Here is a 14,470-nt window from a genome sequence, read left to right as displayed (position 1 = left end):
ATGTTTAATTGGGCCAGGGAGATCTGAATGAAGAACACATCAGGCCTTCAGCAGGATAAATACGAATACTAAGTAACAAGCTGGACAGAGAGTAGATTGAGTCCAACAAAAGAATGATACAATCTAGTGAGCTCCATTAACATGCTTGTTCAGCAAACATGCTTTAAAACATAGATGGATTAACTGCTCAGAACCAGAAAGAAAACAGTAGTGTAGGGTAGGTCTGAAGCAAATACTCAGTGAATCTTAAGGAAGACCACATTCTGCTTGGGATTTTATAAAGCTCCAATCCTACAAATACCTATAAATGCTATTACTCTCCATCAATTCCACTGAATTCCTTATCACTAAAAGGCTGGCACATTATGTCCTGTGTAGGTGCTAGTTATTCTAATTTACTTGCAAAAATTTTGTATTTGTGGTAGATGACAACAATCTTGTTTCAAACCTGTTCCAAGATCAAAATACCAGGGAGAGGATCTACACTACGCAGGCAAGGGCTGTGTGATGATGCAGCTGTTGCAGCTGCAACCAAAGAAGCTGTGTTACAAGTGATACACCTACCAAAATAGTAATGAAAACTGAAAAATAAAAGGAATGGATCTGTTTCTACGTCAAAGACAAGTATTTATTTCTTACTGTAATCAGATTTTGTATCAAAACAATGGGCATTATACACCAGATCTAGGAGGCATATCCATTACAGCACAAAGTAAATTTGAAAGTAGCTTACACAGAAGCAAAATTTTCTTATGTTTTTTCATATTTATATTTTACGAATTCAAACATATTAAACCTGCCATGTCAACAAAGACATGCACAAACGAGCAAGATTTAATAGACTCTTGGGATAAGGAGTTTTTCAACTACTGTGAATGGTATTTTTAATTCCACAATCCATAAACCATATTTACATACCAATTTCTCTGTAATCTTCCAACACTTTATGTTCATATTTCAGAAAGAAATAATTCCCAATTCACCATTAAAATCATTCCCTGATTGACATCGTACTGATCCTTCTAGTATGAAATTAGTGTACCACTTCAATTTAGATTATCTTTGATTCCCTTTATAAGACCAAAATTTTCACTCGTTAAAGAGTTGGGTGAACCTCTGACCATGAACTAGGAAATAGTTATTATCTGCAGTGACATATTTCCAAAGTCTTAATAAAAGAAACCTTTTACTTTAAAAGCTTGAAAGACATGAGTACACAGTTCAGTATTACAGTTGGATTATTCCAATAATTCATCAAGACTTTGAAACTATCAGTAACCATCTAGTGTACAACTGTATGCCTGGAAAAAGAAACCAAATTATTTTCTTGGTAGATCAGAGAAGATAAAATGGGAAAGAGGACAGGGAAGTCCAACGGTGAGATTAGATTATTGGAGAACAACAGATTCCAACAATCTTCAAACTTTTTTTACCTTTTCCAATTTCAATTTTTTTCTAATTTTCCCTTTTCTAATTTTTTACCTTTTTCAACAGAGACCAACAATTCCTCGTTGCTGGAAAACTCTGCAAGATGATGTAGCCTGGACTACTCACAAAATAAGTGATAAAAGATAAAGAATTACTGGGTTTGTCCTTATTTGATGATATACTGTATTATATAAAACTGCACTAGGGAACAAGCATTATTCTCATTAGCAAAGAGTCACCGTGAAACTATGGAAAGGTATGTCACTTCCAGTCAGTTTCCCTAATAAAGCTTACAGCTATTCATTAAAGTACAATATGAAGGACCCAAGACATATTAGGTGTTTTTAACAGTGCTTGGGAACTCAGTTTATGTCAGCATATTAGGTTGTAATTGCCTGAAATTGAGAGAGAAAAGAAACACATTAAATATTTTTTTTAAACAATCCTCCCCTCTTTGCCTATGAAATTAAAATGGCACTAACAGTAACTAATACTTTTTATCACATTTAATAGCCAATGGCAAGAGTTAACCACTTTATTCAAAATGCAGATCTCTGCCCCAAATCATTTCCACTGTAAATGACTGAATAGACAGCACTGTGGGAATACCAGAAGCATCCAGGAAGAAAAGGGGTCTTACTATGAAAGAAGTTTTCCTGTCTTGTATGTTTTGTACATCACCTATTTTTGTATCCTCCTCTATAATAAGCAGGTAAAAAGTATACTTTTGGTGTGAAATGGGAGAGGTTAAGAGACTACACCTTAACAGCAGAATATACAGCTAGTTAGGAAAAGTTTGTTTTGTCTGGGTGCTTTTAAAAAGAGACATGATTTAATTGTTCCCATGGCTTTCAGTCCCTCGGGATGAAAACTTTTTCAATATTTAAGAGGTAATTTTATCTTCAGAAGGCCAGTTGATCATAAGAATCAGAAAACTGCATACTGAATGATCAAATCAAACAGAGAAGTTTCAGCAATGGCCCATACCATTGCCTCAGAGACTTAAATCTCAAGGAGTTGTTTAGGCTCAAAGGCATGCATCTTATTCGTACTGCATTTTATAAATCACTGTTTTATTCGCTCCTGTCTACTGTTATAGAGTAGTAATTCTTATAGTGCTTGCAGGTCTAGACTCATAAAATAATGCAGTGTTTTAATTTGTAAACTGAACTAATCACTATACTTTAGAATCATCGTTTACCATACCTGTTAAATCAAAATATTCTAAACCAGGAATCTCTCTGGATATATCTTGTTCCATTTCCATACTTCATGTTGCTCTAAGGCTCCTTCTTAACACTGCAGCTACCAGCTATGTTTAAGAAGCAAATCTTTTTTCCTTTGCACAGAGGTACCATGACAGTTGAGCAAAAACGCAGCTGAATATTTTCAAAGCTTTTTCAAAGCTTTCAGTTACAGAAAGGCTCATTAACACTCTTGTTGCACTTCTTTTAATTAGCTTATATTGTGGGAGGCCTTGACAGTTAATACGAGGGCTGCAGGACGAGAAAAGTAGTATTTTCAAGATACTGGTTTTTAGTGGGGTTTTATGGTTTGGTTTTTTTCCCAGACATGCTGGGTAGGGTGTTTCCTGTGGACAGAGGTATGTACGATGACACATTTGTATCTTGATGTGGGTGCACAAAGCCTAGACCGCTACTCCATTAACCATATGTAACTTCTTCTTTACAAAGACAGAATTATACTCTAGGCTTGATGGTACCAAGGAGAGTTCCTCTGAGTGTTATAAAAGAAGCTTAACCCTCACTGCAGACATATAACTGTTCACATTCAGGCATCCTAATTTGCAAGCTGAATCCAACACTACAACACCTGGACACAGAAATATATCTTTCTGGTTGGAAACAGAAAATATCAGCCATAAAACCTAACCTGAACAAAGAGGTGAGGAAATTCTAAACATAAAAAACCACATTTAGGCAGAATAAGGTAGCACCAGTAACATCCAACACCACACTGTACACAGCTACACTGTACACTGTCCACCGAGATCTAATGAGCTCATGTACACACACACAGAGTAAACACAGCCATGACATTCACAGCTCACTCAATGTATAATGACAGGGAGTAACTGGAAAACATGGGATTCATTTCCCTCCAGTTGCCTAAAATTTAGGCATCTAATCCAAGTGACTGAAATCTCTCATGGGTACTGAAGAGCTCAGAAGGCATCCACAACAGGTAATAGTCTTACCTACCTTGCCAACCAGGTGAATCATTCTTGCCAAGCACTCACTGCTCTCCAATGAGTCTAGACAATTGGTTCAGGCTGGCTTCCTCCTTTGCACACAACTAAGCTCAGGGGAGACAAAACCTAAATAGTCACCTGTTCTAGACTAGAATCTTCAACAAGTAATGTTAAGCTTAGCCATCTAATAAACAAGAATAATAAAAAGAGCTAAATCAAATAACCTTAAACTTTTTCATGAATTGCCCTGTGGATACAAAACCATAGAGTCTTACTTATCAGTCATGCAATCTATTATGGAAGCCAGAATACGTTACTACCTATTACCCTGTATTTTGTAAATGCCCTTACAGTTACTCCTAAAGCCAAAAAATATATGCCACATGGCTACAGTTTCTGCAGGCAACACTTTGCAGGACATTATGTTCTTTGAAATTAGTCTTGGTCCTTCCAAAAACCCTGCTGCCGCTCCTTACTGGCAACAAATTCCAGATTTTTTTTTTTTTGCAACTAGGTATCGTATTTTACTCATGTCAGACAGAAAAAACACTATATACACACTTCACAGTTTATAATTATTTCATTTAATCACTGAAGAACACAGGACAAAATCTGTTCTCAGAACCTTGTGCTGCTTACCTCCACATCATGTTTTAGGGCAGCAGAGTATCACTGAACCCAGCTTTAGAGACAAGACTGTAAACTTCTCAATCAAGACATAACACACCTCTAAACAGATGAAACCAATCCAGTCTAGCCTAGCCTCAATATTGTGTCCTCCCTGAAATGGAAGTCTTGACTTAAAGATGGCTGAACACGAGTCAGCAGTGTGCCCAAGTTGCCAACAGCATCCTGACTTGTGTCAGAAATAGTGTGGCCAGCAGGACTAGGGAAGGGATTAAGCATCTGTACTGAGTCTATGAAAGCCCTGATTCTGCATGACTACGTCGAACCCTTTGTACCTTCTTTTCGCATGATCATGAATCAGTCTCTAGATATCAAAACCCGAGAGATTCTTGTGAAGGTAGGCATACAGAAGTTGTAAGTTGTAGGCAGAACTTGTCTTTGGAAGACTGAAGGCAAGGAGACAAGACACAAGGCCACTGATAGCTCAAAACAGCTGATCAGTAACTACTGTAGTGATTATTAATTTGCTTTCCTTGAAGAACATACAACCATGAAAGCAAAACCAGCATCTGCTCAACACAGAAAAGCAAGGAGGATGTGTAACAGTGTGTATGCTGGGAAAAAAAGTAATCTAATACTGGTAGATTAGATAAGAAACAGACATTATCTCATGACAGATTTAACCCCATATTGTTGCCCTCCAGCACTCTCCTCATGTGTCCCCCTTGCCCTCTATCTCTCAAGTATGAGCAAACCTGATGGATTACCAGTATCTAGCAGTGAGGCAAAGCTGCCGATGAGAGAGCTAACCAGGGACAGCACTTATGGTTCCCAGGTGTCCCAACAGAATGTTGGAATAAAACATATGTTTATATAAGCAACAGATAACTTCAAGCTGTGAATGGATAAAAAGAAAAGATTAGAGTCCTAATATATTCAGATCAACTAGACGGATGGTCTGAAACAATGCAGTTGAAATTTCACACACACAAGTTCAGAATACTATTGTTTGGATAGAGCGAACTAAAAGCACAGCATAAAATGGATAATAAACAGGTAGAGATGCAAGTCAAAAAGCCTGAGTAGTTCACAAACTAAATGTGTCTCTACAGTGCTGCAAATCTTAAATCTTCATGTATTAGCAGAAGCATCACATGTGTGATTTTGGGAGTATCTACCGCCCTGTTCTCAGTGTCAGTGAGGTTCCTATATTGGTCCTGAATCACAGGATCGTTTCAGTTGGAAGAGAACTTTAACATCATCGACTCCAGCCTTTGTCCCAGCCCTATCAACCATTAGACCATTTCCCTAAGTGCAACATCCAACTATCTCTTGAACACCTCCAGGGACAGTGATTCTACCACCTCCACGGGCAGGCTGTTCCAGAGCCTGACAACCCTTTCAGTAAAGAAATTCCTCCTAATATCCAGCCTGAACCTCCCCTGGTGCAACTTGAGGCTGTTTCCTCTTGTTCTGTTGTTTGTCACTAGGGAGAACAGACCAAACCCCTCCTCACTACAACCTTCTTTCAGGTAAAGAGCGGTAAGGTCTCCCCTCAGCCTTCTTTTCTCCAGGCTAAACAGCCCCAGATCCCTCAGCTGTTCTTCACGAGACATGCTTCAAATCCTTTGCAGGTTTCTACCTCCATCTCCCCAGCAGCACAACGGAGTTATGGACAGATGGTCTCTGACGTTCCTTCCTCTCGTGGGGAGGACCCCTCATACTTACCTTGGTACAGTGTGGAGTCCCCTCCATGGGAGAGAGTTCTCCACAAACTTCTCCAATGTGGGTCCTTCCCATGGGCTACAGTTCCTCATGAACTGCTCCAGCATGGGCCTCATCCACAGGGAAGATGGTCCTTCAGGAACAGACTGCTCCAGCCTGGGTCCCTCACAGGATCACAAATCCTGACAGCAAACTTGCTCTGGCGAGGGCTCCTCTCTCCCTCACTTCCCAGGTCTTGTCAGGAGCTTGTTCCAGTGTGGGCTTACCATAGGGTCACAGTCTCCTTCAGTCATCTACCAGCTCCAGTATGAGGTCCTCCTCAGACTGCAGGGGGATCTCTGCTCCCCCGTGGCCTCCACAGCTGCAGGGGCAGTGCCGCACCATGGGCTGCACCACAGGCTGCAGGGGAATCTCTGCTCAGGTGCCTGGGCATGTCCTCCCCCTCCTTCAACACTGACCTGGGTGCCTGCAGAGATGTTGTTCTCACATTCATGCCCCCTTACTCTGCTGCAGTTTAGCATCTGCACAGCAACTTCTACCCCTTCTAAATACATTAATCACAGAGACGTTACCTCCATCGCTAATTGGCTCAGCCTTAGTCAGAGGTGGGTCCACCTTTAGAACCAATTAGCACTGGCCCAAGCAGATTCTGGGGAAACTTCTAGCAGCTCTTTTGAAAAAGAGCCCCCTTACTATCAAAATCAGGTTGTATAAGCTCATACAGATAATGACGTGACAGGTAAGATGGCTTTTAACTGCCGGTGTCTAACAGAATTAAGCACTACAAAGCAGAAGGATTCTGTTTCTGTGAGGATGTTTGGAGACTTGCAAACTCGAGTATCAAGAGGAGAGAGGAGTGCTGCAATGAAAGAGGCTGGAAGAGGAATGTACAGAGCCGGGATCCTCCCTCTCTTTGCCGCATCAGAGCAAGTAGCAAGAAGCTGGCTTCGCCCTCCAGCTCCTGTGGAAGGACGCTGGCCTCTAGTGGTCACAGCCGGCGTGGCCACAGCCCAGCCCCGAAGCTCCCGGCCCCAAGAGTTGCCTGCCCCCTGCTCCCTCTCGACTGCAAGATCCAGTGAGAGAGAGGGTTAGAAACTGGCTGACAGTGCTATTTGTAAGACAATGAAGTGCAAGAGAAAGGAAAATGACAGTGCTGCATTGCCTGTGAGTATGCATGTCTTGGACTGCTCTCCTGTTTTATATCTGAGACTACTCTATGACTGTAACTACAAGATTTGAAGGCTGACCAGTTGGAGCTTCACAAATATTTGAAGTTGCAGTGTCCTCTGAGGCTCTCAAAATTTGGGTTGTTAAAATGAATTTTTTAGCTTCTGTCTAGCTTACTGGACAGTGAATCTCACCAAAGCAAAAAGACTACTAATACTGAGCTGATCCAAAAATCAGAGAAATTCCAAAAAGTCAAATCACTGAAAAAAAAAAAAATGACTTGGAATTAAACCCCCAGATTAATATAGTCAGGGTCTCCTTGTCAGCAAAAAAGTGATAACCATCAGTTTTGTTGTGAATTTTATCAAAATAATTTTCACTAAAGTTAGGGTACATTATATATACTGCTGTTGGAAAAATAGTTTCCTGGGCAGACTGGCTTCCAAACCAAGTATCATTTTTGAAACTAATAAACTAATCCACAATTTGAGCATTATCTCCTTATCCTTAAAAACTCTATTATAACAACTATATATATAACATGACTTTAGAGACAGAAGTGTAAAACAAGGCACAATTCCACAGAAACTCACAGACCTGCTCCCTGCATGAACTTGATCTTGCAGAATCATTTGTACAGACAACTTAAGTACAAACTTACAGTCATTTCCTTAACTTAGTTGAACTACTTTGTCTCTAAAAATAATTTAAAGACTCTGTACGCTTGTAAACAGTTTGTTTGTCTAGTTGAATGAACCATCAACAGCTTGCTTATCTTCCATGTTTTACAATCCTGAGCAGCATTGGTATAGCACTCCAATTATCCCTATGCTTCTCTATACAAACTCTTAATCACGGCCTTATAGCGTCTGTGCAAAAAACAGAAAAAAAAAGGAACTATTCCTGGCAATTATTTATGAAATATGGTTGAATGCAGTGACTTTTTTATTCATGGACTTTGGTGGTATATCAAGGCAGATGTGAAACATATGAAACTGACATTTAGAAATAGTTAAAACAGAATCCTCTCCTGGATGAATTACAAAGCATTGCTAAAGCTCAAGTGGACAGTACTCTTTCAGTACAAATGTACTGTTCTGAAAGAGATGGGAAGGCCCAGGCAGAAGGACTAAGACCACCTGCATGCCTGAAGGAACAGTAAGGGGGGAAAAAAAACATATCTGAATAAGTGAAAACATAGGAGAGTTTGACTACTTAAACTAAAATAAATAGCTTTTGCCTGTGAGTCTGCATTTGCTACTTCATTTCACACTGCTAATCACAATTTTGACAGATGTGTATGAGCATGGGACCAGTGACATTTATGTGTAAGTGGTCAAGAAAGTGTGGGATGGCCTTAGGATGCATTCACAGTTGCAAGGCAGTGTCTCCGATATTCTTGTAAATACATGATTTGATGTGCTGACAAAGCTATTGTACATGTTAATTTGAGTATAATAAACAGAATCTTAGGGGAGAAAAGAATCTATACAATTAGCACATCAATCAGACTGTTTTGGTATCAACACCCATTGACTTCTTCATAAATTCTTTCATAAGTAACATGAATCACAAATTAATCCTAAGGACTAGAAAACACCATCTAAAGTTCATAAATCCTAACAACATGGCATTAAACATTTATTTGTTTCAAATATTGCCACTGATCCATCTGAATCCACAAGCAGTCTATGTGTGCGTATTGAACACTTAATTCTAGCAGCCTTCCAGCAACAGGCAGTGTTTTTGTGCTTAAAAGTTTGCAGCTACAAGAGCAGAAGGATGAAGGAAAACTCTGTTTTTCTCACCAAACAGAAACACTGCTTTCTCCTAGATTTTGTGCTCTAAGTGTGGTGGTTTTTGCAGCTACCAAAGACAATCTATCCAGGCTGCCCCTGAAATGCATCATTTTGCCTGTCTATATACTGCTTTCCCACACTGTGCTGGCACTACCGCTTCGCCATGTCCTCACCACTGCTGACAGAAAAGGAATGCAAGAGTGCAATGCCAGGATTAAAGCAGAGGGTAAAACCTGACACCACGATCTACTTAAGCTGACTGTAGAAGCCAATCTTTAATGTCTGCAACTGCCACTAGGCTGGCCTGACTCCCCTTTAGGTTTCCCCAATGCTAAGTCTAGTTTGTCTCTCAGGAGTAACATCCCACTGAGGTTTAGAAGCACTACCACAGGCAGAGAAGTAGATATATTAAAAGCTTATTTTGTGACATTTTTAAAGAGGGTTTTATTTCCCTTTATAGGAAAGATTCTGTTTGGAAAGTGGAATCTGGACCCGAAATGAAAAAATATTCAGAAATCCTGCTTTTGATTAAAAAGGCACTCTTCTGGAAAAAGATAAACAGGAAATGTACCAAGCTACTGTTAGGCTGAAAAAATGTCCTTTCTATAGCAAAGTTGAACCCTTTGTTAAGCAACACGTGGATCATTGTTGAGACACATTCAACACAGGCACCCAAGACTAGAATCTTTTTATTTTTTTTCTTTATCTCATTTGCTGACAAATTCACTCATGGACTAAGCAAGGACATTTGTTGCTTCCTCTGTAAGGAACAGGAGCAAGTATTTTGATGAATAAGGTCTTGAGGGTTTGGCCTTTCTGTCTATATGCAAATGTATGAGGCAAAAAGAAACTAGGCAGTGGAAGTGGGAAACATGTTTGATGAGGAGACACTAATGGGCTTGAGAAGAGTTGGAAGTAAACTCCATAGCAATGTAAGAGAGGAAATAGCTTTTTGCCAATACATACAGCTTATTATGCAACATGAACACTGCCCAGCCTTACCTTCCACACAGTGTACACACTACTGCAAGCAGAGCTGGCCACAGAGAAAAGAACCAGCAGAACATGATCTTGTATATACTGAGAATACAGGTGAAGAAGGGACAAGAATTGAAATCTCATCAGTGAAATCCATCTTTTTTCACCAGTTTCAAACATGGCATTAGGGAGTAAAAGAAAGCATCATGAAATAATAGCTTCCATTTACAAGAAAAAGCTGCATAACTGTTACTCATATGCACCTTATGCACTACCTCTGTCTCCTGAAAGACCAGTCCAGTTACCTTTCACTCCTCCCAGTCCTGGGTCTCAAAAATAAACTGATCATACAGGGTTGGCTGAAAGAATTAGTGCTGAGAGGCTTTTGATTCTGGTCAACTATGTTTTCCTCAGATAAAGTCCAACTGATGCAGATTTATTCATACCATCATATAAATTCTCACGTGTTTTCAGAGAGCTACTCACTGTGTAAAGTAATGTTAGTCTTGACTTTTTACTTCAAAGAAGAGCTTGGACATCTTGCATTCAGCACTGCATCATGTGACAGTTTGGGTTTTATTTAAAACTTACAAACACATGCACCTCACCTATACTGAAAAAGAAGTTTAGGCTTCTATTAATCATTTACCTTTCAGGAAATGGGTGAATTGAAAACATTTCCTCGCTCACCTGCTCTGTGATAAGAGTGAGGTCTGATTTGTCTCCCACAGTAGGCTCTAATCATGTTCTTATAACGATCACACAGAAGTAAAGAAGCTGAGGTTAACAAGGCAATAATGATTCTCTTCTACTTTCCTTTTACATTTAAACTTAAGGAAACACTATTTCACTATGAGAGTGAGGGAGCACTGGCCCAGGCTGCCCAGGCAGGTTGTGGAGTGTCCTCTGGAGGTCTTGAAGACCCGCCTGGACACATTCCTGTGTGACCTGATCTAGGTGATCCCATTTTTTTGCAGAGGTTGGGCTAGATGACCTTTCAAGGTCACTTCCAACCCTGCCATTTTACATTTCACTCCATTTTCCTTTTCAAGCCCTTTTTTAATCTCTACTGTGGACCTAGTTTTAAGGTACTGACCATCAGTTATTTTTGACAATCTGCCACAATTTCCTATGAAATTAAAATTTGAACAAATCACGGATAACATCAAAAGTTTTGATTTCAGCCCAACCTCACATGAATTTCAAGAGGGTATACAAGAAGGAAGGCTGAGGTGATACAAGGAAATAGTTGGCTGACATTAGACTTTCTATTTCAATATTTTTTTAAAAAAATGGCTTATTAGGCACCGTAACATAGAAACAGCTGTGGAAAGAACTTATTGATTATTCTGCAAGCTTGTAACACTGAAATAGATACAGAAGTGAAATGTACAGTTGAAGGCCCTATGTTCACGTGAAATTCTGAAAAATTACAGTAAAACACAAAGCCTAGAAACAGACAGACAGTATTTAATACAACTATGGTCATTGTAGGTTTAGAGGTTTTTTTTCAGTTTGAACATCTTCCAAACCACAGAAGTCAATTATCTGATCACTGTTTGGAGAGAATGGGTAGTCAGTTAATAACTGCATATATGCACAAGTCATTTCAGAAAATCCTCCATAGGTTTAGGAGTCACATAAAAGCAGATAAAAAACAATATCTTTAGAACTGAGGCCAAAAAGAGAGAAAATGAAGGAAAATGAGGGAAAAGTTAAGGTAAAAGAAAACCCTACACTCCCTTAATTCTAGACAGAAGTTATTAATTCAATCTAGACTAATCAACCAAAGGAGAGGAAAAGAGAGGCATCTCCAGGAACCAACTCAGCTTCCGTAATAGCTCTGAATTTTATGACCTTTGTAACTGAGAAGAGTACAACAAAGCTTCTGCCTGGCACAGACATAATGAAATAAAACTGATTAATGTAACAGAGAAATACATGACCACAGGTTTTTAAAAAGCTGAAATTTAGCTAGAATAAAAGATAAATGATCTTATCATCTTAAAGGAAATTTCCTATGCTTTCACATTCCCAGCTTCACTTGGTGTATTAGTTATTCACTCTGTATTAATTCAAACATGCACACCTACCTTTATGGTAACGTTTCCTTTTGTTATTTTCCTCATATTGAAGCCTACTGTAGGAATCATATCTTCTGTGAACTGCCCTGACTAGGATACAAAAAAAAATACATATTTATTATTAAAAAGTTGATACACAGCAGGTAAGTTTATTGTTTACAATTTAAATTTTTTATTTTACAAGGTTTTTTAATTGTACAATCACATATATTTTCTGCAAGAGCACTGGCTAGCACTTCAATTAACGCCTTGTCACGCCAAGGAAGACTGTTGGTTTCAGCCTCTTTAAATGATCTTTTATCCTCCTCAACGACAAAGATCACCCCAGAAACCACGAGACTTCAACAAGCCTTCACGTGATCCTTCAGTAAACCAAAAACCAGCATGTTCAAAACACACAGTCACAGACCAGTTTGGATTAGAAGGGACCTTTAAAGCCCATCTAGTCCAACTCCCAATATGATAAAACTGAGTATACCAGGATTTCTCCTCTAAGTTTCTCACTACCACTACTCTACACATAACTCTAAATACAGTAAATGATGAAGGAGCACTCATACAGAGTACTACACACAGACCCTTTCCTTCTGAGAAGATGACAGGATTCCTGCTGTGGAATCTAAGAGAATGCCTTTAAGACAGAAAAACACAAGGTACTAACTCAGCACACCATAAACCTAAAGTGCTACCACCTTTCCCAGTTTAGAGGAATATTTTTACACAACAGATGCCTGTCACCATGCCAACAGGAACCTTACATCTACCCACTAGAGGACAGCTTTTGAGACGAAAGGTGAAACTAAGATCAAAGTAGATAACCACCTTTTCAAAAGTATCATTAACAAGACACCCTGTCTCCCAGGTGTGGTGCATTAAGATATGCAGAGGACTATTTAACAGTGATGTTAACACCCCAGGCTGGGTGCTCTCTGCAACATACTAGCCGTCCTTGTTTTCCAGTCATCCAGAAAGGAGAGCAGGACCTCCTCGACTTGCCATTGCTCTTCCAAATCTACCTGCCATATTCCTTTCACCCAGCTCATCATCCCATGTGACCTGGGGGTTTTTGGAAGAAAATCCAGGTATGTGGAGAAGGAGGGTGGCAGGCATGCTCCAAGAGGTCACTGCCATCTGAGAAACGGATGATCAGAGCTTCAGGGTGCGTTGGAGTAGCTACGTGCCCTCATAGTGCAGACATAGCCAACAACGACCCCTTGTGCTATTGCTGGTAGTCTCTCTATGGTTTCTGCAACTTTCCTCTTCACAGCAGAGTGAGAATACGCTGTGCCTTCAGTTTGTATTAATTCTTTTTAATTTGTGACTTTAAAAGCATACACTTACTTGATCTTCTCACGAGATTCTGAGGTTTGGAATTAGATCCCTTAGGCAAGAAACAACTTCCATCAATTACTTGTTTAATGTGACTTAGAGGAATCTTCTTGCTAAATTGTGTACTATACATCTTCCCCATCATTTTTTTCTGAAAGTCTCTTTCCTTCCTCCTTTTTCCTTGCTTCGGTGACTTGTCAACAGCAGTAGGAAAAAACGGTGAAGACAAGAGACCTGCAGTCTCTTACAGATACGGGTACTCAGCAGTGACAGAAGTTTTTAATTGGATGGAGTAAGACAAAGCCAAGCAGCAGCCATCTCCTGTAGCAAGCACTGGACTAATTTGTTAAAATATGCAGTACATCTGTTTGTGGAGAACAGAACACATAGGGACACACAAACCCTAAGAATGAAGCATCATTATTCAAGAACAGGAATGCCTGGAAAAGTAGCCAGCATACTCAGGAGCCTACTGTTTAAATAAACTCATAGAAAGGTAGGACCCCACTTTTATCAGCAAATTATACACCATATGTAATATGTTAAACTGGAAGACAAAAATCAAAAGCATTCATCATAACTGCTCTGCTATTGGGGACAGAACACAAAGAATTAGTGTTCCTTTTATTGGTCTTTAGTCTTTACTCTAAAAAATTTTCCATTCTGGTTGAATGGAACCAGCTACAGAGAAAGTATTATGCTTACAGCTCTTTATTTTCCCACACAATGAAGAAAAGAAAGCAGTATGTCGAATCTTTTGCATACATTAGCTCAAAAACTCTGATTGCTGTGTTTCGTTCCAAGTGCTATAAGCACCATAAAGAATCTGTTCCATTTTGCTTGCTCAGGAAGTTTTACATGACAAATTACCTATTTTTGTGAATATTCAAGACGTGCAAACAAGTTTATTGTCACATCTCAGTAAAAAAAGAGATTACATTCTGACGCAGATGAAAACAACTGACCTAAAAAGTTTGCAATGTCCTCCTGAAATGGTGCTGAATATTGATCTGACAATGAACACTGTAATTACGCCCTACCATATCAATAACCATGGGCCAGATTCTACTCCATAGCATCAGCGTACATCCATACTCAAGGTTTCCACTGCTAGCAGAGGA

At 39.5% G+C, this 14,470-nt stretch overlaps 1 protein-coding gene across 2 annotated transcripts in view; it reads right to left on the bottom strand.

The window, feature by feature from the left end:
* The window catches only part of LOC104551417 (ADP-ribosylation factor-like protein 8B), a 73,078-nt gene that overhangs the window by 10,610 nt on the left and 47,998 nt on the right, over positions 1 to 14,470 (bottom strand). For both annotated transcript variants that reach the window (XM_062018013.1, XM_062018022.1), the window contains one exon: positions 12,030 to 12,110. In XM_062018013.1, coding sequence (XP_061873997.1) covers positions 12,030 to 12,110 — 81 coding nt within the window. The remainder of the gene's footprint in view (positions 1 to 12,029; positions 12,111 to 14,470) is intronic.

The sequence above is a fragment of the Colius striatus genome, chromosome 1, assembly GCF_028858725.1.
Source record: "Colius striatus isolate bColStr4 chromosome 1, bColStr4.1.hap1, whole genome shotgun sequence".
Taxonomy (NCBI): Eukaryota; Metazoa; Chordata; class Aves; order Coliiformes; family Coliidae; genus Colius; species Colius striatus.
The sequence above is the reverse complement of the archived record's forward strand: the minus strand, read 5'-3'. Positions and strand labels throughout refer to the sequence as shown.